General features: G+C 50.0%; 2 protein-coding genes across 2 annotated transcripts in view; both read left to right on the top strand.

Annotated features, from left to right (window-relative positions):
• LOC129714175 (spectrin beta chain, non-erythrocytic 4-like) overlaps nucleotides 1-15,666 on the top strand; it is a 76,078-nt gene extending 60,412 nt beyond the window's left edge. The window contains exons 28-35 of the mRNA XM_055663682.1: nucleotides 220-304; nucleotides 2,774-2,970; nucleotides 5,525-5,916; nucleotides 7,479-7,536; nucleotides 9,848-10,134; nucleotides 11,414-11,587; nucleotides 14,123-14,165; nucleotides 15,050-15,666. Of these exons, the coding sequence (XP_055519657.1) occupies nucleotides 220-304; nucleotides 2,774-2,970; nucleotides 5,525-5,916; nucleotides 7,479-7,536; nucleotides 9,848-10,134; nucleotides 11,414-11,587; nucleotides 14,123-14,165; nucleotides 15,050-15,214 (1,401 nt within the window). The 3' untranslated portion in view covers nucleotides 15,215-15,666. The remainder of the gene's footprint in view (nucleotides 1-219; nucleotides 305-2,773; nucleotides 2,971-5,524; nucleotides 5,917-7,478; nucleotides 7,537-9,847; nucleotides 10,135-11,413; nucleotides 11,588-14,122; nucleotides 14,166-15,049) is intronic.
• Nucleotides 15,667-20,435: 4,769 nt separating this feature from the next.
• Nucleotides 20,436-22,915, top strand: LOC129714059 (P2Y purinoceptor 8-like). The gene is made up of 2 exons (XM_055663516.1): nucleotides 20,436-20,505; nucleotides 22,014-22,915. The coding sequence occupies exons 1-2, from the start codon at nucleotides 20,436-20,438 to the stop codon at nucleotides 22,913-22,915; spliced, it is 972 nt and encodes a 323-aa protein (XP_055519491.1).
• The last annotated feature ends 1,417 nt before the right edge of the window (nucleotides 22,916-24,332 follow it).

Raw genomic sequence — 24,332 nt, forward strand, 5'->3', positions numbered from 1 at the left:
AACAAGGGTCTCGAAGCATTGAAACATCTCCCATTCCTTCTCTCCAGAGATGCTGCCTGTCCCGCTGAGTTACTCCAGCATTTTGTCTCCATCTTCAGAGTACACCAGCATCTGCAGTTCTTTCCTACGCACTGGGGCCTTGGGTTATCGCAGAAGTTCCCCTCCTACACAATATTCGTCCAGCGCTTGAATCTTACTGTAAACTCTGGTTGTTTGTAGATCCAGGAGAGGCTGGACAAGGTGCTGAAGAAGCAGAACGAGATGATGGAGAAGTGGGAGCAGCACTGGGTGTGGTTACAACAGAGTGAGTATCAGTACTGGCGGGTAACACACAGACAACAGAACAACTTGCACCATGTACATTCTGTAACTTGTCGGCAGAAAGACAAACAATGATTACAATCAATCCATCTACAGTGCAGAGGTACGTGAAAAAGGGAATAACATTTACTGCAAGATAAAGTACAATAAAGTCTTATTAGCGACAGTCCGAGGGCCTCCAATGAGGTAGATAGCAGGTCAGGATTGTTCTCTAGATGTGGGTAGGATGATTCACTCACCTGATAAAATCCGGGAAGAAACTGTCCCTGAATCTGGAGGTGTGCGTTTTCACACTTCTGTACCTCTTGCCCGATGGGAGAGGGGAGAAGAGGGAGTGACCGGGGGTGAGACTGGTCCTTGATTATGCTGCTGACCTTGCCGAGGCAGCATTCAGATTCAGATTCAGATTCAATTTTAATTGTCATTGTCAGTGTACAGTACAGAGACAACGAAATGCATGAGGTGTAGATGGAGTCCGATGTATAGGAGGTTGGTTTGCGCGATGGTCTGGGCTGCGTCTGCAGTTTTCCGCACTTTCTTGGGGTCTTAGCCGGAGCTGTTCCCAAACCACGTGTGACTTTAAGGCCCGTGTAGCAGTTTGCCAAATGACCATCTTATCCGCTAGATGCTTCCGCCTACTCTAGTTACCTGACCCCATGCAATTTGCAGTCAGCTGAGCTTGGGTTAGCTGATGGCTAACATGAACTCAGTGGGCTGAAGGGCCTGTTTCCATGCCGAATGGCCTTCGGACCCACTTACCAATAGGCAAATGCCGTCCTCTGATCTTGTTGCCTGACCCGGAATAGAGTGGATGTGGAGAGGATGTTACCACTAGTGGGAGAGTCTAGGACCAGAGGGCACAGCCTCAGAATTAAAGGACGTTCCTTTAGGAGGGAGATGAGGAGGAATTTATTTAGTCAGAGGGTGGTGAATCTGTGGAATTCATTGCCACAGAAGGCTGTGGAGGCCCAGTCAGTGGATATTTTTTTAAGGCAGTGATGGATGCATTGTTGATTAGTACGGGTGTCAAGGGTTATGGGGAGAAGGCAGGAGAATGGGGTTAGGAGGGAGAGATAGATCAGCCATGATTGAATGGCGGAGTGGACTTGATGGGCCGAATGGCTTAATTCTGCTCCTATCACTTATGAGCCTCACTCGGGCAATGGAGGAGGCCCAGGACAGAAAGGTCAGTTTGGGGAGGGGAGAGGATTAGTCGGCAACTGGGAGATCCAGCAGGCCTCGGCGGACAGGGGGCGTGTGTGCGGTGAAATGGGAGCCGAGTCGGCACTTGGTATCACCGATGTACATGGAGAACACGGAATGGAGCAGACAAGGTTCTGAAGAGGTGCACGTGAATCTCTGCCTTGGCCTTTTGGCCGTAGAGTTTGATGAGGTCAGGCAGATAGAGAGGGGGACCGTCGTGAGGGAGGGGGAGGGGATTGGGGGAACAAAGGGGGGCCTGGAGAGGATACTTCATCACTTTTATCAGCGCCCTTGGTGTGGCCACTATTTGCATACCTGGGGTCTGCCAGCTAAGAATTTCACTGTGACTTGTCACATGTGGCAATAGAGTATAAGATATAAGTATAAGATATAGGAAACATATAAGATTGTTAAGGGTTTGGACACACTGGAGGCAGGAAACATGTTCCCGAGGTTGGGGGAGTCCAGAACTAGGGGCCACACACAGTTTAAGAATAAGGAGTAAACCATTTAGAACGGAGACGAGGAAACACTTTTTCTCACAGAGAGTTGTGAGTCTGTGGAATTCTCTGCCTCAGAGGGCGGTGGAGGCAAGTTCTCTGGATGCTTTCAAGAGAGAGCTAGATTCAGATTCAGATTCAATTTTAATTGTCATTGTCAGTGTACAGTACAGAGACAACGAAATGCATTTAGCATCTCCTTTGAAGAGCGACATAGCAAACGATTTGAATTAAAAAAAAATAATAAGTGTCCGGGGGGGTGGTGGTGATTGGCAGTCACCGAGGTACGTTGTTTAGTAGAGTGACAGCCGCCGGAAAGAAGCTGTTCCTCGACCTGCTGGTTCGGCAACGGAGAGACCTGTAGCGCCTCCCGGATGGTAGGAGGGTAAACAGTCCGTGGTTGGGGTGAGAGCAGTCCTTGGCGATGCTGAGCGCCCTCCGCAGACAGTGCTTGCTCGCTTGCTGGATAGGGCTCTTAAAGATAGTGGAGTCTGGGGATATGGGGAGAAGGCAGGAACGGGGTACTGATTGTGGATGATCAGCCATGATCACATTGAATGGCGGTGCTGGCTCGATGGGCCGAATGGCCTATTCCTGCACCTATTGTCTATTGTCTATTAAGTGTTCATTCATTAGTTCATTCACAAACGAATGGCCTGATTCTGCTACTATCCCTCACGGACTTACAAACGCCGCCTGGTGCCGCTGGGGTGGCCGGCAATTGACGCGATCTCTGGCTCCCCCTTCAGTGCTGGAGGTCCACCAGTTTGCGCAGGAGGCAGTGGTGGCGGATTCGTGGCTGAGCACCCAGGAGCGTGTGGTCACCAGCGAGCAGATCGGCAACAGCGTGGACGAGGTGGAGCAGCTCATCAAGCGGCACGAGGCCTTCCGCAAGTCAGCAGCCGCGTGGGAGGAGAGGTTCAGCTCGCTACGGAGACTCACCACGGTAGGTCACGGTGGTCATCAGTATCGCAGAGTGATACAGCGTGGAAACAGGCCCAACTTGCCCACACCGGCCAACATGCCCCCATCTACACTAGTCTCACCTGGCCCATATCCCTCCAAACCTGTCCGATCCATGTACCTGTCTAGAGCAAAGATCCAAGTCAAGTCAAGTCAAGTCAAGTCAAGTTTATTTGTCACATACACATACGAGATGTGCAGTGAAATGAAAGTGGCAATGCTCGCGGAACAACAAAACAACCAAACAAATTATAAACACAATCATAACACACATATTATTTTACATAATAAATAATAGAAGGAAAAACGTTCTGTAGAGTTAGTCCCTGGTGAGAAAGGCGTTTACAGTCCGAATTGCCTCTGGGAAGAAACTCCTTCTCAACCTCTCCGTTCTCACTGCATGGCAACGGAGGCGTTTGCCTGACCGTAGCGGCTGGAACAGTCCGTTGCAGGGGGGGAAGAGGTCTCTCATGATTTTGTTTGCTCTGGAGTTGCACCTCCTGTTGTATAGTTCCTGCAGGGGGGTGAGTGAAGTTCCCATAGTGCGTTCGGCCGAACGAACTACTCTCTGCAGAGCCTTCTTGTCCTTGGCAGAGCAATTTCCGAACCAGATGGTAATGTTCCCGGACAAGATGCTTTCCACCGCCGCTGCGTAGAAGCACTGGAGGATCCTATAGATAGATCCTATAGATCCTATAGATAGACCACTCCTGCCAAATGCAACGGGCTGACGTGTAGTACGCAACGGAGCGGAACGTGGGCCTTTTTTTCATCCATTTCAGTAACCCGACCCGACCCGACCCGACCCGACTCGCAGTGTAATCAACGTTGCGGGGGAACAGTTTGTGTTAATAAATTTTAATTCTGAAAATGAGGAGAAGATTTTTACCAAAGAACTTTTGATTTTTACGATGATGTTTCCGTAACCGGCTTCCGTCTCCGCACTAGTATCTTTGCTCCGCTACGGGATCTTTGGTGCGGAGACGGAAGCCGGTTACGGAAATGGGGGCCGAAAATGACCCATGAATCTGCCCATGACCGTACGACACGTCTTTTTCGTCGAGTGGGCGATCTTGCTCGCTGTAGGGTCTTTGGTCTAAAGGGCCTGTCCCACTCGCCAATTTTTTTCGCCGACTGCCAGCGTCATATCAGTGTCGCCAAAAGACTTTGTACATTTCAAAATCCAGCGGCAACAAAAAAAATGTTGCGGCATTTGAAAATACACCGCGCGCCAATATGTCACCCGTGATCTGATATGTCAGTCAATGATGCCTGCAGTCGCCAGAAAAAATCCCCAAGAGTACAGGCCCCTAACTCTTTCTTATACGTTGGGATAGTCCCAGCCTCAACTACCTCCTCTGGCAGCTCGTTCCATACACCCACCACCCTCTGTGTGAAAAAGTTACCCCTCAGGTTCCTATTAAATCTTCCCCCCCCCCCCCCCCCTTAAACCCACGCCCTCTGGTCCTCGATTCACCTGCTCACCAGGTCAGGTGCCTTCCCGATCGCTGCTTAAGTTAGGCGCAAAGTGCCGGGGAGTCTTAGCGGGTCAGGCAGCATCTCTGGAGACAAAAGGAGGGTTTGGAAATGGAGACAGAGGCTGGAAAGAGCAAGGCGAAAGCACATTGAGCTGTGATGCTGGTCAGATGAAACCAGATGGGGAGGGGATAGGACGGGGAGGTGAAGGGTGGATTGTATGTGGGTGCAGGGGGAGGGTAATTAATCTAGATGACCAACATTATCTGCAGCGGCCGAGCTGCTGCCTCTCAGCGCCACAGACCCGGGATCAATCCTGACTACGGGCGCTGTCTGTACGGAGTTTGCATGTTCTCCCTGTGACCGCGTGGGTTTTCTCCGGGTGCTCCGGTTTCCTCCCACACTCCAAACACGTACAGGCTTGTGGGTTGATTGCCCTCTGTAGATTGTTCCTAGTGTGTAGGATAGCGCTAGTGTACGGGGTGAATGCTGGTCGGCGCGGACTCGGTGGGCTGAAGGGCCTGTTTCTGCGCTGTATCTCTAAACTAAACTAAACTAAACTAGTGTAAATGGGTGATCGGTGGTCGGTACAGACTCGTTGGGCCGAAGGGCCTGTTTCCGCGCTGTATAATAATAATAATAATAATAATAATAATTTTATTTATATAGCACATTTTCAGTCAACTTGCATTGACCCCAAAGTGCTTCACATAATTACATTACATTACACACAGGCAAAGGTGGGTGAAGTGTCTTGCCCCAACGACAGTATGCACTCCAAGCGGGATTCGAACCAGCTACCTTCCGGTCGCCAGCCGAACACTTAGCCCATTGTGCCATCTGTCGTCCCAAACTCTAAACGTGTATCTCTAAACTAAACTAGTGTGTATGGGTGATCGGTGGTCGGTACAGACTCGTTGGGCCGAAGGGCCTGTTTCCGCACTGTATCTCTAAACTAAACTAGTGTGTGAACGGCCGATCGCTGGTCGGCACGGACTCGTTGGGCCGAAGGGCCTGTTTCCGCGCTGTGTGTATAAGGTGTTTTGTGATGTGTTCCCCAGCTGGAGCGGATGGAGAACAAGTCACCGTTTGCCATTCAGCAGCAGCAGCAGCAGCAGCAGCAGCCGGCCACCCCCATGCTGAGCCGCAGGGTGCTGCCCGAGTCCAGGCCCTCTCCGGTCAAGCAGTTGGTGCCAGTGGCCGGGATCCGTCCCGTCAAGCAGCAGGCCCAGCTCGAGATCGTCGACGATGCCGGGGACCGCGACAAGCGCGGCGGGGAGGAACACGCGGCCACCGTGGCTGCGCCGGAGCCGGCTGCCCCGCGCCCACACCAGGCCGAGGGCCGGCAGGAGCGGCCACAGAACAAGGCAGAGCCGGCGGAGGGCAGGACAGAGCGCCGGGGAGAACGGCAGGAGCCGCAGAGCGAACCGCGGGAACCCGAGTACGAAGCTGGGTGAGAAACCATCCCCCCTTAACACTTTTTCTCACAGAGAGTGGTGAGTCTGTGGAATTCTCACAGAGAGTGGTGAGTCTGTGGAATTCTCACAGAGAGTGGTGAGTCTGTGGAATTCTCACAGAGAGTGGTGAGTCTGTGGAATTCTCACAGAGAGTGGTGAGTCTGTGGAATTCTCGCAGAGAGTGGTGAGTCTGTGGAATTCTCACAGAGAGTGGTGAGTCTGTGGAATTCTCACAGAGAGTGGTGAGTCTGTGGAATTCTCGCAGAGAGTGGTGAGTCTGGAATTCTCTGCCTCAGAGGGCGGTGGAGGCAGGTTCCCTGGATGCTTTCAAGAGAGAGCTAGATAGGGCTCTTAAAGATAGTGGAGTCAGGGGATATGGGGAGAAGGCAGGAACGGGGTGCTGATTGGGGATGATCAGCCATGATCATATTGATTGGCGGTGCTGGCTCGAAGGGCCGAATGGCCTACTCCTGCACCTATTATCTATGGTCTATTGTCTAAAGGGAATATCGTGAATGACGTTTAGTGCAAGGTAAAGTCCGATTAACGATAGTCTGAGGGTCTCCAGTGAGGTAGATAGTAGCTCAGGTAGACAAAAATGCTGGAGAAACTCAGCGGGTGCAGCAGCATCTACGGAGCGAAGGAAATAGGCAACGTTTCGGGCCGAAACCCTTCTTCAGACCTTTCGGCCCGAAACGTTGCCTATTTCCTTCGCTCCGTAGATGCTACTGCACCCGCTGAGTTTCTCCAGCATTTTTGTGTACCTTCGATAGTAGTTCAGGACTGCTCTCTGGTTGTGGTGGGATGGTTCAGTTGCCTGATAACAGCTGGGAAGAAACTGTCTCTGAATCTGGAGCTGTGTGTGCGTTTGTTTTCACTCTTCTGTACCTCTTGCCCGATAGGAGAGGGGAGAAGAGGGAGTGGCCGGGGTGCGACTTGTCCTTGATGATGCTGCTGGCATTGCCGAGGCAGCGTGAGGTGTAGATGGAGTCAATGCATGGGTGGTTGGGCGGGGTGGATGGTCTGGGGTCTTAGAAATAGAAACATAGAAATTAGGTGCAGGACTGGAGGCCATTCGGCCCTTCGAGCCTGCACCGCCACCCAATATGATCATGGCTGATCATCCAACTCAGTATCCCGTACCTGCCTTCTCTCCATACCCTCTGATCCCCTTAGCCACAAGGGCCACATCTAACTCCCTCTTAAATATAGCCAATGAACTGGCCTCAACTACCCTCTGTGGCAGAGAGTTCCAGAGATTCACCACTCTCTGTGTGAAAAAAGTTCTCCTCATCTCGGTTTTAAAGGATTTCCCCCCTTATCCTTAAGCTGTGACCCCTTGAACTGGACTTCCCCAACATCGGGAACAATCTTCCTGCATCTAGCCTGTCCAACCCCTTAAGAATTTTGTAAGTTTCTATAAGATCCCCTCTCAATCTCCTAAATTCTAGAGAGTATAAACCAGTCTTGGATGCAGTTGTTCCCGAACCGTGCTGGGATGCTTCCCGATAAAGTGCTTTCTACGGAAACTCTGACTCCGGTGGCCTTGTTTCCACAGGGACAGGAGAACAACCATGGCAGATATCGTGGAGCAGCTACAAGAAAAGGAAGCCCAGGTGAGTGAGACCAAACACATCCTGGCTGTGGTGGGGAACGATGTTGACTGAATGAGTTCATTTTCTGCCGTTTAACCTTGTGGAGTTTCTGGCACAGAATCGTCTAAATCTATGGCCAAAAACGCTCGATAGCGGTTCACATGCACCTCTTCATGTCAAGTCAAGACAACTTTACTTATCACACACACACACACACACGTACAAGATGTACAGTGAAATTAACGTGCCAATGCCTGCAGGTTTGTGCAAAGCAACAGAACAGAACAGAACCAGTATTTACATTTTTGAAAAAGACTCAACAGTAATTAGTCCCTGGTGAGATCAGGGTTTACAGTCCTGACGGCCTGTGGGAAGAAACTCCATCTCATCCTCTCTGTTTTCACAGCGGAGGCTTTTGCCTGGCCGTAGCAGCTGGAACAGTCCGTTGCTGGGGTGGAAGGGGTCCCCCATAATGTTGCTGGCTCTGGAGTTGCACCTCCTGATGTATAGGTCCTGCAGGGGAGCGAGTGTAGTTCCCATAGTGCGTTCGGCCGAACGCACTACTCTCTGCAGAGCCTTCCTGTCCTGGGCAGAGCAGTTCCCAAACCAGATCGAGATATTACCGGACAAGATGCTTTCTACAGCTCCAGAAATGCTTTCTACAGCTACAGCATTGAAGGATCCTCATAGAGGCTCTGAATTTTGTCTACTCCAATCGGTGTTCCTAGTGTGGCTTCCTCCACATCAGTTAATCCAAGGCGACCATTTCACAGGGAGGACGTGCAAACTCCACACTGCCAGCACCCGTGGTCAGGATCGAACCCGGGTCTCAGGCGCTGTGAGGCAGCAGCTGTACCTGCTGCGCCGCCATGCAGTTATCACAGCCTTAAGGGGCTGTCCCACTGTACGAGCTAACTCTCCCGAGTTTCCCCTGGATCAAACAAGGAGAATTACCGCTTGTAGGTACTCGGGGCTCTCGTGGACATTTTTCAACATGTTGAAAAATCTTCACGAGCTTACCGCGTTTCCCAAGTACCTGCCGTTAGCGTTACGAGCCGCTAAGAGACGTCCCGAGCTCCGACGTACCCGCTACGTACATTCTATATGCTATCCACGAGTTTGATTTTTTTTAAAACTCGGGAGCGCTCTTGAATTAGCTCTTACAGTGGGACAGCCCCTTTATCTGTCTGTGGTCTCCTGCTTCTTGAGTTCCAATTCATACCAGCACCTTGTCTTAGGCACCGACTCGACAAAATCTAGAGCCAAAAAGGCCGGTGAAGGTTTGCGGGCACCTCTTCAGAACCAAACGCAGGCTCGGCAGGCAGCATCTCTAGAGATAAGGAATAGGTGACGTTTCAGGTCGAGACCCTCCTTCAGTCTGACCCGAAATGTTACCGATTCCTTTTTCTCCAGAGATGCTGCCTGTCCCGCTGAATTACTCCAGCATCTCGTGTGTCTTTTTTCGGTGTAAACCAAAGGATTAGGGGGGGGGATCTTATAGAAACATATAAAATTATAAAAGGACTGGACACGCTAGATGCAGGAAAAATGTTCCTAATGTTGGGCGAGTCCAGAACCATGGGGCCACACACAGTCTTAGAATAAAGGGGAGGCCATTTAAGACTGAGGTGAGAAAAAACGTTTTCACCCAGAGAGTTGTGAATTTGTGGAATTCCCTGCCACAGAGGGCAGTGGAGGCCAGGTCACTGGATGGATTTAAGAGAGAGTTAGATAGAGCTCTAGGGGCGAGTGGAGTCAAGGGATATGGGGAGAAGGCAGGCACGGGTTATTGATTGGGGATGATCAGTCATGATCACAATGAATGGTGGTGCTGGCTCGAAGGGCTGAATGGCCTCCTCCTGCACCTATATTCTATGTTTCTTTGTTTCTAAACCACATCTGCATTCCCCCCTACACGTTCAAGTTCAAGTGAGTTTATTGTCATGTGTCCCTGTATAGGACAATGAAATTCTTGCTTTGCTTCAGCACAACAGAACATAGTAGGCATTTACTACAAAACAGATCAGTGTGTCCATGTACCATAATACAAATATATACACACACATGAATAAATAAACTGATCAAGTGCAAATAACAGATAATGGGTTATTAATGTTCAGAGTTTTGTCCGAGCCAGGTTTAATAGCCTGATGGCTGTGGGGAAGTAGCTATTCCTGAACCTGGTTGTTGCAGTCTTCAGGCTCCTGTACCTTCTACCTGAAGGTAGCGGGGAGATGAGTGTGTGGCCAGGATGGTGTGGGTCTTTGATGATGCTGCCAGCCTTTGTGCTTGATGTGAGTTGATGTATTAAAAGCTGAGCCTCTTCCCACAGGAACGTGACTCCTCACTCACCGCCGGTCTTCCCAACGGGATTGAGAAACTCCCGGAGAGAGTCCCCCGCCCGGACAGGCCGCGGGCCAGAGACCGGCCCAAGCCCAGGAGGAGACCGCGGCCAAAAGATCCCAACCAGGCGGGCGGGGACAGCCGCCGCTCGCGCTCCGCCCCGTCGCCCCAGAGCAGCACGACTGCGCCCGTCACGGTCTCCCACACGTCCGAACAAGAGGGCTTCCTCGCTCGGAAGCACGAGTTTGAAGCTCCCAACAAGAAATCATCCAGCAGGTATCTCAATCAAGCCATTCGGCCCACGTCCACCATTCGCACCATTTCCCAATGTTGGAGGAGTCCAGTACCAGGGGTCACAGTATAAGAATAAGGTCATTTAGGGGTCACAGTATAAGAATAAGGTAATTTAGACCCCATTTAGAACGGAGATGAGGATAAACTTTTTCACAGAGAGTTGTGAACCTGTGGAATTCTCTGCCTCAGAAAGGTTTTGTTGCGTGCTAACCAGTCAGCGGAAAGACAATACATGATTACAATTGACCCGTTCACAGTGTGCAGAGAAGGGAATCTCTGGATGCTTTCAAGAGAGAGCTAGATAGGGCTCTTAAAGATAGCGGAGTCAAGGGATATGGGGAGAAGGCAGGAACGGGTTACTGATTGGGGATGATCAGCCATGATTACAGTGAATTGTGGTGCTGGCTCGAAGGGCCGAATGGCCTACTCCTGCACCTATTGTCTATATTTACTGTCATTGAGTCATGGAGCATTGAAACAGTCCTTTCGGCCCAACTTGCCCACACCGACCATTTGCCCACTCACACGAGTTTCGGCACTGGGATGGTGGACCTGTTCTTGGAATTTAGTTTGGTTTAGAGATACAACGTGGAAACAGGCCCTTCGGCCCACCAAGTCCGCACCAACCAGCGATCCCCGCACACTAACACTATCCTACACACACTAGGGACAATTTACACTTATACCAAGGCCAATTAACCTACAAACCTGTACGTCTTCGGAGAGTGGGAGGAAACCGAAGATCTCGGGGAAAATCCGCGCAGGTCACGGGGAGAACGTACAAACTCCGTACAGGCAGCACCCGCTGTCGGGATCGAACCCGGCGCTGTCCTGTCCCCACCTGAGTACCCCCCCCCCCCCCCCCCCCCCCCCGCGGGTGGCCAGAGAGGTCGGCAGCAGAGATCCTCCGGTAAAGGACCTTTGGTCGGGAATCAGACGAGCCAGCGCAGAGAAACAGCGCTAAACCCAGCTCAACTCTGCCTGTACCGCCAGGTGAGCCTACAGCCCTCCTGGAGGCGGGAAATATGGCCCAGCGTGGAGAAGCAGCGCTGGTATCCCGTCAGGGCTGTAGTTAACCCGGCGAGACAGGCAGAGTTGAGCTGCATTTAGCGCTGGATTGAGCCTCCGAAGCCTCGCGCGTGTGAGTGTGCACATGCGCGCGTGACCGCCAAGAAATTGTGTCCCCCGTCCCCTCCATGTTTTGATAGCGAGTTCCGCTCTTGCCGACGCTCACTGTAACACTTCTATTTTTGCTGCTCAGGTCGTGGGTTAACATTTACTGCGTGATCAGTAAAGGAGACCTGGGGTTTTACAAAGACGCCAAGAGTCACAAAGCGGGGTCAACCCACAATGGCGAGTCGCTCATTACACTTAGCGAAGCCACATGCGAAATCGCCAACAATTACAAGAAGAAGAAGTTTGTGTTTAAAATCCGGTGAGTGTGCGGGAAAGAGTGTGCGCGTTACGGGGGGACCTTTTCACTGCGAGGGGAGTCCGTACCTTGAACGAGCTGCAGGAGGAAGCTATTGAAGTCGATGACCTTACGACTTTTAGATTCAGACTCAGATTCAGATTCAGATTCAAACTTTATTGCCTTTGTGCAGTGTACAAGTACAGAGATAACGTCTCACCCAGAAGTGGGAACACAGAATAATGGAACAGTAAAAAATATTATATGTATATACAGTAGCAGTAGTGTAATTTTCGGGGGGGGGGGGGGAAGAAGATCAGTCACTGGGGGAAGGAGTGTCCGAGGGGGGGGGGGGGGAGAGAGATCAGTCACCAAGGTGCAGAGTTACGAAGGGTAACAGCCGCAGGGAAGAAGCTGGCCCTGAACTTGCTGGTCCGGCAACGGAGAGACCTGTAGCGCCTCCCGGATGGTAGGAGGGTAAACAGTCCATGGTTGGGGTGAGAGCAGACCTTGGCGATACTGAGCGCCCTTCGCAGACAACGCTTGCTTTGGATAGACTCAATGGAGGGGAGTGAGGAACCGGTGATGCGTTGGGCAGTTTTCACCACCCTCTGCAATGCCTTCCGGTCGGAGACAGAGCAGTTGCCATACCATACTGTGATGCAGTTGGTGAGGATGCTCTCGACTTTTTGGGCACATGTACTTTGAAGCTGGATAGGGTGCGGAGAAGACTTACGAGGTTGTTGCCGGGACTAGAGGGAGAGGTTGAGCAGGCCAGGGCTTCATTCCTTGGAGCGCACGAGGATGAGGTCAAGACAAGTCAAGAGAGTTTATTGTCATGTGTCCCTGTATAGGACAATGAAATTCTTGCTTTGCTTCAGCACAACAGAACATAGTAGGCATTGACTACAGAACAGATCAGTGTGTCCATATACCATTATACGTAAATACACACATGAATAAATAAATTGATAAAGTGCAAATAACAGATAATGGGTTATTAATAATCAGAGTTTTGTCCGAGCCAGGTTTAATAGGCTGATGGCTGTGGGGAAGTAGCTATTCCTGAACCTGGTTGTTGCAGTCTTCAGGCTCCAGTACCTTCTACCTGAAGGTAGTGGGGAGATGAGTGTGTGGCCAGGATGGTGTGGGTCCTTGATGATGCTGCCAGCCTTTTTGAGGCAGCGACTGCGATAGATCCCCTCGATGGAAGGAAGGTCAGAGCCGATGATGGGCTGGGCAGTGTTTACTACTTTTTGTAGTCTTTTCCTCTCCAGGGCGCTCAAGTTGCCGAACCAAGCCACGATGCAACCGGTCAGCATGCTCTCTACTGTGCACCTGTAGAAGTTAGAGATAGTCCTCCTTGGCAAACCGACTCTCCGTAATCTTCTCAGGAAGTGGAGGCGCTGATGAGCTTTCTTAATAATTGCGTTCGTGTTCTGGGACCAGGATGGTCTTGTGGAGCTGTGCAACACGATCTACATGAGAAGAGCTGATCGCGCAAACGCACAAAGTCTTTTGCCCAGAGTAGGAGAATCAGGCTGCTTCTTCAGACGGATGGGAGTAGAGTGGAGATAGCTGGTGGAAAGAGATGAGGGGAAGATGAGGCGATCTTGATTAGAACGGATGTCAGGGGTGATGGGGCAAAGGCAGGGGGAATGGGGTTGAGAGGAAAAGGTAGATCAGCCGTGATTGAATGGTGGAGTACACTTGATGGGCCGAATGGACTCCGAGAACTTATGAAGAGGTGGGGTGAGATCTCACACGCGACAGGTGGGTCCATAGAAGAAAGACTGGATAGACTTGGTTTGTACTCTCTAGAATTTAGCAGATTGAGGGGGGATCTTATAGAAACTTACAAAATTCTTAAGGGGTTGGACAGGCTAGATGCAGGAAGATTGTTCCCGATGTTGGGGAAGTCCAGGACAAGGGGTCACAGATTAAGGATAAGGGGAAATCCTTTAAAACCAAGATGAGGAGAACTTTTTTCACACAGAGAGTGGTGAATCTCTGGAACTCTCTGCCACAGAGGGTAGTTGAGGCCAGTTCATTGGCTATATTTAAGAGGGAGTTACATGTGGCCCTTGTGGCTAGGGGATCAGAGGGTATGGAGAGAAGGCAGGTACGGGATACTGAGTTGGATGATCAGCCATGATCATATTGAATGGCGGTGCAGGCTCGAAGGGCCGAATGGCCTACTCCTGCACCTAATTTCTATGTTTCTATGTCCAAGTGAGGAGGGGTTGATTGGAAGATGAGTCAGCTGGGGAGGAGAGGGGTGGAGATGGTAGCCAAGGCTGGAGGTGAGAAGTGGAGAAGACAAAATTCATCGATGACTGTCTGAACGTTTTGGGATCAAAGTATCGATTTACTGATGATACACGTTTGTAAATTTCCTGATGACATTTCTTCTGTTGCAAGGATAGTTTGTTTTCTCCAGCCATTGAGAGTTGATTTGTACAGATGATAGAGCTCTGAAGGATTTAAGAAATGTGTTTTATTCCATATTATATGTGATCCATCTCTTCTTCGATTGAAGACTCTTTTTCATTGTGACAGGACATGCGATGGCAATGAGTTCCTATTCCAGGCCAAGGATGAGGTGAGTTTCACTCATGTCAATATTGGTACATGGTGGCACATAATTGGGGAAAGAGAGGTCAATAGACAATAGGTGCAGGAGGAGGCCATTTGGCCCTTCGAGCCAGTACCGCCATTCAATGTGATCATGGCAGATCATCCCCAATCAGTACCCCGTTCCTGCCTTCTCCCCATATCCCCTGACTCCGCTATCTTTAAGAGCCCTATCTAGCTCTCTCTTGAAAGCATCCAGAGAACCTGCCACCACCGCCCTCTGAGGCAGAGAATTCCACAGACAATTGATGGGGTCTGTACGATTTGTGGGATTTCCCTGGGATCAATCCTGGGAAAAGTACGGAGACGGAATGGGGCGGCACGGTGGCACAGCGGTAGAGTTGCTGCCTCACAGCGCCAGAGACCCAGGTTCCATCCCGACTACGGGTGCTGTCTGTACGGAGTTTGCATGTACTCCCCGTGACCTGCGTGGGTTTTCTCCGAGATCTTCAGTTTCCTCCCACACTCCAAAGACGTACAGGTTTGCAGGTTAATTGGCTTGGTGTAAATGTAAAAATTGGCCCTAGTGTGTGTAGGGTAGTGTTTATGCCCCTGTCCCACTTAGGAAACCTGAACGGAAACCTCTGGAGACTTTGCGCCCCACCCAAGGTTTCCGTGCGGTTCCCGGGGGTTTTCGTCAGTCTCCCTACCTGCTTCCACTACCTGCAACCACCTGCAACCTCCGGCAACCGCACGGAAACCTAGGATGGGCGCAAAGTCTCCAGAGGTTTCCGTTCAGGTTTCCTAAGTGAGACAGGGGCATTTGTGTGCGGGGATCGCTGGTCGGCGCGGACTCGGATGTCCGAAGGGCCTGTTTCTGCGCTGTATCTCTAAATCTAAACCTGTTGACAGGACGAGATGGACGACTGGATCAAGGCTGCCTCCACAGCCATCGCGGAACATGCAGAAATCGCCCAGCTGAGCGGCCAGATCGTCCCGACCACCTCCTCCACCGATGAAGGAAACCCCAAGCGTGACAGCGACCGAAGATTCAGCCTCTTCGGAAAGAAGAAATGAGGATAGTGTTTATTTTTGACATGACAAACTGCGGGGCCCCTTGGCATTGGGGTTGCACCTGGTGAGGTACAAATGATCTCGTCTCGAACCCCAGCAACTGATGTTTTTAATTTTATAATTTACACGGATGTTGGCCAACTGGGGCTGCTTCTTTCCGAATGGACTCGCAAGGACTTTCTACGCCCTGAGCAGAGCGGATCGGTTCCCCGTGCCTGCGCGTGAATCCTCGCGGCCCGGGGCTAGAATCTGAGCTGGAGGGGGGTGTGAGCAATGGATCCATCCATCCTTTGAGACCCAAAGCGTGGCCAGTATGTTCGGGCTCTGTGTTGCCTCTATACTCCAGTTCCATGCACGTATGGACCTGTTCCAGCTTGATCATGGTTTATTTAATGACAATGAATATGAGAAAATATCCCCTTCCCATCAACATATTTTATTAAAAAAAAAAATGATGACCATCACGTCTTGCAAGTTTTAACCTTCTTTGCAAACACCAACCTTCTGAAGGAGGTGGACAAAAATGCTGGAGAAACTCAGCGGGTGAGGCAGCATCTCTGGAGCAAAGGAGATAGGCAACGTTTCGGGGCAGATACCCTTCAAGGAGGCAAGGTGCTTGTTTTAACCACAAATTCAACAGGCACAGTTGTTAACCGAAACACTTGCGTCACATAGTGACAATTAATTTTAAGTGTGAAGTGACCGACCAGTGATCCCCGAACACTAACACCGTCCCACACACTATAGGGACATTTTACACACTCACAGACTCACACAAACTATCACTCACGCAAACTATCACTCACACACACACTCACACACAATCTCACACTCACAGACTCTCACGGACACAGACACTCACAAACACTCACACACACACTCACACACTCACAGACAATCTCACACACACTCACAGACTCTAACGGACACAGACACTCACAAACACTCACACACACACACACTCACACACTCACACACAATCTCACACTCACAGACTAACGGACACAGACACTCACAAACACTCACACACACTCACAGACTCACACAAACTCACTCACACACACTCACTCACACACACTCACAAACAATCTCACACACACTCAGACTCTCACGGACACAGACACTCACAAACACTCTCACACACACACACACTCACACACACACTCACAAACAATCTCACACACACTCACAGACACTCACACAATCACAAACAATCTCACACACACTCGCACTCACTCACACACACTCACAAACACTCTCACACACAGACACTCACACACACATTTACAATTTTACTGAAGCCAATTAGTTTACAGACCTGTATGGCTTTGTAGTGTGGGCGGAAATACACGCAGGTCACGGGGAGAAGGTACAAACTCCGTACAGACAGCAACCGTAGTCAGGACTTCAGTCTGAAGAAGGGTCTCAACCCGAAACATCACCCATTCCTTCTATCCAGAGATGCTGCCTGTCCCGCTGAGTTACTCCAGCACTTTGTGTCTATCTTGAGGAAAGGATTTTGTAATCGAGGGAGACGGGACTGCAATCAATGCCGTGTTAGATTACAAAAGACAGGATTACAGCGATGTGTGTTCATCATTAAAAAGCTCGAGGGAGGTTGATTGCACCCTTGGGTGTTGGGAGCTGGAGCCTGGTTGCAAACATGCGCAGACACACAGACAGACTGTAACTCGGATGTCGCTCAGACAGACACACAATGCTGGGGTGACTCAGCAGGACAGGCAGCAACTCTGGAGAGAAGGAATGGATGATGTTTTCCGAATCGAGACCCTTCTTCAGACAGAGTCAGGGGAGAGGGAAACGAGATATATCGACGGTGATATAGAGAGAATTGGTATAAAGAAATGAAGTATAGACACAAAATGTTGGAGTCACTCAGCGGGACAGGCAGCATCTCTGGAGAGAAGGATGGGTGACATTTCGGGTCGCGACCCTTCTTCGGACCCGAAACAATCCGCTGAGTTACTCCAGCATTTTGTATCTATCTTCAGTGTAAACCAGCATCTGCAGTTCCTTCTTACACAAAGAGTGGTGAATCTCTGGAATTCTCTGCCACAGAAGGTAGTTGTGGCCAGTTCATTGGGACGGAGTTAGATGTGGCCCTTGTGGCTAAAGGGATCAGGGGGTATGGAGAGAAGGCAGGTACAGGATACAGAGTTGGATGATCAGCCATTATCATATTGAATGGTGGTGCAGGCTCAAAGGGCCGAATGGCCTACTCCTGCACCTAATTTCTATGTTTCTATGAAATAAAAGATAGAGCTCTAGGAGCTAGTGGAATCAAGGTGATATGGGGAGAAGGCAGGCATGGGTTATTGATTGGGGTGATCAGCCATGATCACAATGAATAGCGGAGCTGGCTCAAAGGGCCGAATGGCCTCCTCCTGCACCTATTTTCTATGTTTCTATATCGGTGGCTTCCACAGCTGGCTTGACATTCTGATGACATTCTAATGTCATCATGACCTTCAACTGAATTGGAATTATTGCTCATTTACATCTTTCTAGGTTACAATATAATATTTCACAAATGCATTGAAAGTGAGTCTTCCCTTTAGAACAAGCTTCCTCATTAGATGAAGCCAAAAAGATGAAAACACTTTGTACAATGAAAATATATATTTTGCAAACGAGTGAGTAACAGACTAATAATTCCCATCAAGGAATTTACAGATGAGTAGGAAAGAACTGCAGATGCTGGTTTAAACCCAAGATGGACACATAAAGTTGGAGTAAAGGGCCTGTCCCACGAGCATGCGGCAAGCGCGACCAAACCGGAAACGGGGCAGCGCGGAGGTCGAGTGAATGACGTGGAGTTCGAGCGAAGTCCGCGGGAAGTCCACGCGTGACATACGGCGTCGAGACGCTGTGCACGCCCGTCGACGCGGTGCGTATGGCGTCGAGGCCGCCGTGGGCCGGCAGGCCGTTGCCGCGCGGAATTTTTGAACACGGTCAGTTTTTCGGCGCCCCGGGCGATGTCGGGACCAGCCCCGCACAACTCCATACAGCTCCGCTGATCGAAGTGGGACCGGCCCCGCGAGGCCGTACGGCTCAAGCGACCACGTTAGGTCACGCTTGCAGCATGGAGTCGCATGCCCGTGGGACCGGCCCTTTCCTCAGTGGGTCAGACAGCATCTCTGGAGAGAAGGAACAGGTGACGTTTCGGGTCGATACCCTTCTTCAGTCTAGGGTCCTTCTCTCCAGAGATCCTGTCTGACCTGCTGAGCGACTCAACTTTTTATGTCTATCTTCAAAGAATTTAGAGAGTTTAGAATAGTTTAGAGATTTCGCTTAGAGATACAGCATGCAATCTGGCCCTTCAGCCCATCGATCACCCATTCGCCGAGTTCTGTTATCCCGCTTTCTCATCCACTCTCTGCACATGAGGAGAAACCTACAAACACGCACGTCTTTGGGATGTGGGAGGAAACCGAAGCACCCGGGGGAACCCCACATGTTCGCAGGGGGAACATGCAAACTCCACCGGGAGAGAGGAGAAGAAGGATTGACCACGGTAGGATGAGTCCTTGATTATGTCGGCTGCTTTTCCGAGGCAGCGTGAAGTACAGATGAAGTCAACGGCGGGGAGTCTGGTCTGTGTGATGGGCTCGGCGACATCTACAACTCATAGAGTCACAGAGTGATACAGTGTAGAAACAGGCCCTTCGGCCCATCTTGCCCACTCCGGCCATCTGTACCAGTCCCACCTGCCTGCACTTGGTCCATATCCCTCCAAACCTATCTTATCCATGTACCTGTCTAACTGTTTCTTAAATGTTGGGATAGTCCCAGCCTCAACCATATGACTCAACTGTCACTGTATGTCATGTTGTTACTTGTGGGCCGAGCACCAAGGCAAATTCCTTGTATGTGAATACTTGGCCAATAAACTTACTTACTTACTTACTTAACTACCTCCTCTGGCAGCTCGTTCCATACACCCACCACCACCTTTTGTGTGGAAAAGGTTACCCCTTGGATTCCTATGAAACTCTGCAGTTTCTTGCGGTTGTGGGCGGAGCTGTTCCCAAACCCAGCTGTGATGCGACGTGACAGAATGTTGGGATAATGATGTCCGGATGATGTAATCTGGAGTCGGACCTGAGTCTCTAGCGCTGCAAAGGGCCTGTCCCACATCGGCTATTTTTAGGTGACTGCCAGCGACTGTCATGGTCGTAGCAGGTCGCCGAAAAACCAGCGACTGGACCCCCCCCCCCCTTCGACATGAAATTTGAAATAGAATCATTACTTTAACAACAACAAAACCGAAGTCAGCACCAGCGGCAACTTACGTTAACCTGGCTACAACTACGACAGCACCTACGTCACGAGAAGTCAAGCTACGCTCATTGGCGTCAAACCCACTGTCACCGACTGTCTCCGAAAATCCAGCGGCGACCAGAAGCATCGAGACATAGAAACATAGACAATAGGTGCAGGAGTAGAGGCCATTCAGCCCTTCGAGCCTGCATCGCCATTCAATATGATCATGGCTGATCATCCAACTCAGTATCCCATCCCTGCCTTCTCTCCATACCCCCTGATCCCTTTAGCCACAAGGGCCACATCTAACTCCCTCTTAAATATAGCCAATGAACTGTGGCCTCAACTACCTTCTGTGGCAGAGAATTCCACAGATTCACCACTCATGTGTGAAAAATGTTTTTCTCATCTTGGTCCTAAAAGATTTCCCCCTTATCCTTAAACTGTGTGACCCCTTGTCCTGGACTTCCCCAAAATCGGGAATAATCTTCCTGCATCTAGCCTGTCCAACCCCTTAAGAATTTTGTAAGTTTCTATAAGATCCCCCCTCAATCATCTAAATTCTAGCGAGTACAAGCCGAGTCTATCCAGTTTTTCTTCATATGAAAGTCCTGCCATCCCAGGAATCAGTCTGGTGAACCTTCTCTGTACTCCCTCTATGGCAAGAATGTCTTTCCTCAGATTTGGAGACCAAAACTGTACGCAAATACTCGTTAAGACTTTTCATACTTTTCTGGGACGATGTGGAAACATATCCACAATTATTCATCAAAACAATATTTGGCATCAGCTGGAATAAGGCGCCGGTTTCAATGACAGTAATTAGCGTAAAAACGCAATGATGCCTTCCTGATGTGTTCCCTGGTGAGTGATATTAGGTATAAATATAACAGACTGTGAATACAGTGTATTTATTGTCCGCTGAAAACGTCCGCACACAATGCACGGACTTCCAAAGATCTTGTTGTTTGCCATCTACTATCCAGTCATTGCAGCCATCGGCATTCCTGGTAACGTATTAACTTTCATTTTCAATCTGCAACATTTTGTGATATACTTGTTCTCTCTTTGGTATTATTAGTTTCTATTAATTGTAGAATCGTGGCCCATGTTGCTTATGCAGATGACCCTAGAACCGGCATAGAAACAGGCCCTTCGACCCAACTTGCCCATGCTGACCAAGATGCCCCATCTACGCTAGTCTTACGTTTTGGCCAATATCCCTCTAAACCTTTCCCAACCATGTACCAGAGGATGTAGGTTTAAGATGAAGGGGAAAAGATATGAATCATGAAGGAAAAGATTACCCCTCAGAATCCTATTCATATCTAATAATACCAACATGAGAGGAATAGATCGGGTAGATGCACACAGTCTCTTGGCCAGAGTAGGGGAATCGAGGACCAGAGGACATAGGTTTAAGATGAAGGGGAAAAGATATGAATAGGATTCTGAGGGGTAACTTTTTCCTTCAAAGGGTGGAGGGTGTATGGAACGAGCTGCCTGAGGAGGTAGTTGATGCTGGGACTATCCCAACGTTTAAGAAACAGTTAGACAGGTACATGGATAGGACAGGTTTGGAGGGTTATGGACCAAACCCAGGCAGGTGGGACTAGTGTAGCTGGGACATGTTGGCCGGTGTGGGCAAGTTGGGCCGAAGGGCCTGTTTCCACTGTATCACTCTATGACTCTAATCTTATTATTCTCCCAGTATCGTTGATTTATTTTAATTAGAAGTTTGTAAGTGAGAGGAGCAGAATTAGGCTCATCAAGTCTACTCCGCCATTTAATCAATGGCTGGTCTCAATCCCATTCTCCTGCCTTCTCCCCATAACCATTTACACATGTGGACTAATCAAGAATCTATCTATCTCTGCCTTAAATATATCCACGCACTCTCATTCACGCACTCTCACTCTCTCATACTCACACTCACACTCACTCTCTCAAACTCACACTCACTCTAATTCTCTCACACTCATGCTCACTCTCATTCCCTCAAACTCACACTCACTCTCATTCTCTCATACTCACACTCTCATTCTCTCACACACTCACACTCACATTCTCTCACACACTCACTCGCACTAGCACTCACACACTCTCATTCTCTCACACACTCATTCTCTCACACTCACTCTCATTCTCTCACACACTCACACGCTCACTCTCATTCTCGTTATCTTACACACTCACACTCGCACTCGCACTTGCACTCATTCTCGTTCTCTCACACACTCACACTCACACACTCACACTCGCACTCATTCTCGTTCTCTCACACACTCACACTCACACACTCACACTCGCACTCATTCTCTCACACACTCACACTCACACTCGCACTCTCACTCTCTCACACTCATTCTCACTCTCATTCTCACATTCACTCACATTCACTCACACTCACACTCTCTCACACACACACACTCACACTCACTCTCAAATTCTCTCACACACTCGCACTCACACTCGCACTCACTAGCATGCCCCGCTGCGTGTGTGTGGTGTCTTGCAGCTAACGTGGCGGTGATTTGGATCTTGTGCCGACGCCGGTGTGGGCTATCGGGCTGCATCACCTTGTACCTACTGTCCATGGCAGTGACCGATCTGCTGGTGCTGATCACGGCGGTGATCCTGAACCGGGTTGTGGCCATGAACTCCCCGGCCAACCCGCTCACCTTCTCCCCGCTGTGCAACGTCAACTTCGTGCTGGTGTTCGCGGTGAGGGACTGCTCCGTCTGGACAACCGTGGTGTTCACCTTCGACCGCTTCGTGGCCATTTGTTGCCACAAACTGAAAGCCACGTATTGCAGGGAGCGGATAGCAGCCGCCGTGGTCGCCACAGTCTGTGCTCTCAGCTCATTCAAGAACGCATTTCGGTATTTCATGTTTGAGCCCCTTGCTAAAGGCGAGGCCACTCCGTGCAAAATCAAGCTCTCCTTTTACACCTCGCCCGCCTGGGTGGCCTTTGACTGGATCGACAGCATCCTCACCCCCTGTCTCCCCTTCGTCTTAATTCTCCTCCTCAATTTCCTGACCGTCCGCCACATTTTAAGGGCGATTTCAACCCGCAGGAAACTCCGGGGCAACGAGGACAGAGAGGGTCAGAGGGACCCGGAGACTGAGAACCGCAGGAGGTCCATAGTCCTTCTCTTGAGCATCTCAGGTCTCTTCATCCTCCTGTGGCTCCTGGCGTTAATCACCTTCCTCTACATCCGCATCGCCAGCGTCACCTACTTCTCCGGCTCCAACTTCAATGAGTCCAACTTCCTCCTGGAAGAAAGTGGCTACATGCTGCAGTTCCTCTGCTCCTGCGCCAATCCCTTCATCTACGCCGGCACCCAGAATAGATTCAGGGCAGAGCTGAAACTGGGGTTGAAATATCCACTCTCCCTCATTGGCAAACTGCGGAAATAAACCAATTAAAAAACAAAACAAACGCAAAAGTGCTGGAGGAATCAGCGCTGGAAGTGGCGCAGCGGTAGAGTTGCTGCCTTAGGGCCTGTCCTACTTACGCGACCTTCACAGGCGACTGCCCCCACCCGTGTTAGGTCGCCGAAATGTTCAACATGTTGACAATTCAGCGGCGACCAGAAAGACTCTAAGATTTTTTGGAGACCACTCACCACCATAGGAGACCTCTCATGCCCATACCGCCTGGGTTCGATCCCGACTATGGCTGCTGACTGTACGGAGTTTGCACGTTCTCCCCGACACCTGCGTGGGTTTTCTCCGGAGATCTTCGAATTTCCTCCCACACGCTTGGGTAGTTTACACCCCAGCGGTATGAACATTGACTTCTCCAATTTCAGGTAGTCCCTGCTTCCTCCCTCCTTCCCCTCCCCTTCCCAGCTCTCCCACATCCCACCATCTCCACCTCATCCTTTCTTCTTCCCGCCCCACCACCCTCCACCGACATCAGTCTGGAGCAGGGTCACCTATTTCCTTCGCTCCATAGATGCTGCCCTACCCGCTGAGTTTCTCCAGCATTTTTATCTACCTCCAAAGACGTTACACAGTTTGGTGTATGTGTAAATTGTCCCTAGTGTGTGTTGGGTTGTGTTAATGTGTGGGGATCGCTGGTCGGCACGGACTCGATGGGCCGAAGGGACTGTTTCTGCGCTGTATCTCTGAACTGAACTAAAAATGATTCCAGCTAATAAAAATAAAAAGGAATCATAACTTAACCACAGATGCTGCCTGACCTGTTGAGCTCGTGAATGAGTTCATAAGACAAGTTTGTTGCCACATTCATAGGAAACAAACATACTTAGTAATATTGGCCAATTCGGACTTTCTACCTCAGTTCAGTTTAGTTTATTGTCACGTGTGTCGAGGTACAGTGAAAAGCTTTTAGATACATAGATACATAGAAAATAGGTGCAGGAGTAGGCCATTCGGCCCTTCGAGCCTGCACCGCCATTCAATATGATCATGGTTGATCATCCAACTCAGTATCCCATCCCTGCCTTCTCTCCATACACCCTGATCCCTTTAGCCACAAGGGCCACATCTAACTCCCTCTTAAATATAGCCAATGAACTGTGGCCTCAACTACCCTCTGTGGCAGAGAGTTTTGTTGTGTGCTAACCAGTCAGCGGAAAGACAACACATGATTACAATCGAGCCATTCGCAGTGTACAGATACATGATAAGGGAATAACGTTTAGTGCAAGGTAAAGTCCTATCAAGGATAGTCCGAGGGTCATCAAGGAGGTAGATAACAGTTCAGCACTGCTCCCTGGTTCCTGGAGGAACTATTAAAACTAACAATAATAAAAGGAATAAAAAACAATAAAAAGCTCCATAGATGCTGCCTCACCCGCTGAGTTTC

Source organism: Leucoraja erinacea, chromosome 38, assembly GCF_028641065.1.
Source record: "Leucoraja erinacea ecotype New England chromosome 38, Leri_hhj_1, whole genome shotgun sequence".
Classification (NCBI taxonomy): Eukaryota; Metazoa; Chordata; class Chondrichthyes; order Rajiformes; family Rajidae; genus Leucoraja; species Leucoraja erinaceus.

Excerpts from the sequence above, each read along its gene's own strand:
- LOC129714059 (XM_055663516.1), top strand. The coding sequence starts at position 20,436 with ATGCACGGACTTCCAAAGATCTTGTTGTTTGCCATCTACTATCCAGTC. Across the intron at positions 20,506-22,013 it reads TGCAGCCATCGGCATTCCTG|CTAACGTGGCGGTGATTTGG; the intron begins GTAACGTATTAA and ends GGTGTCTTGCAG.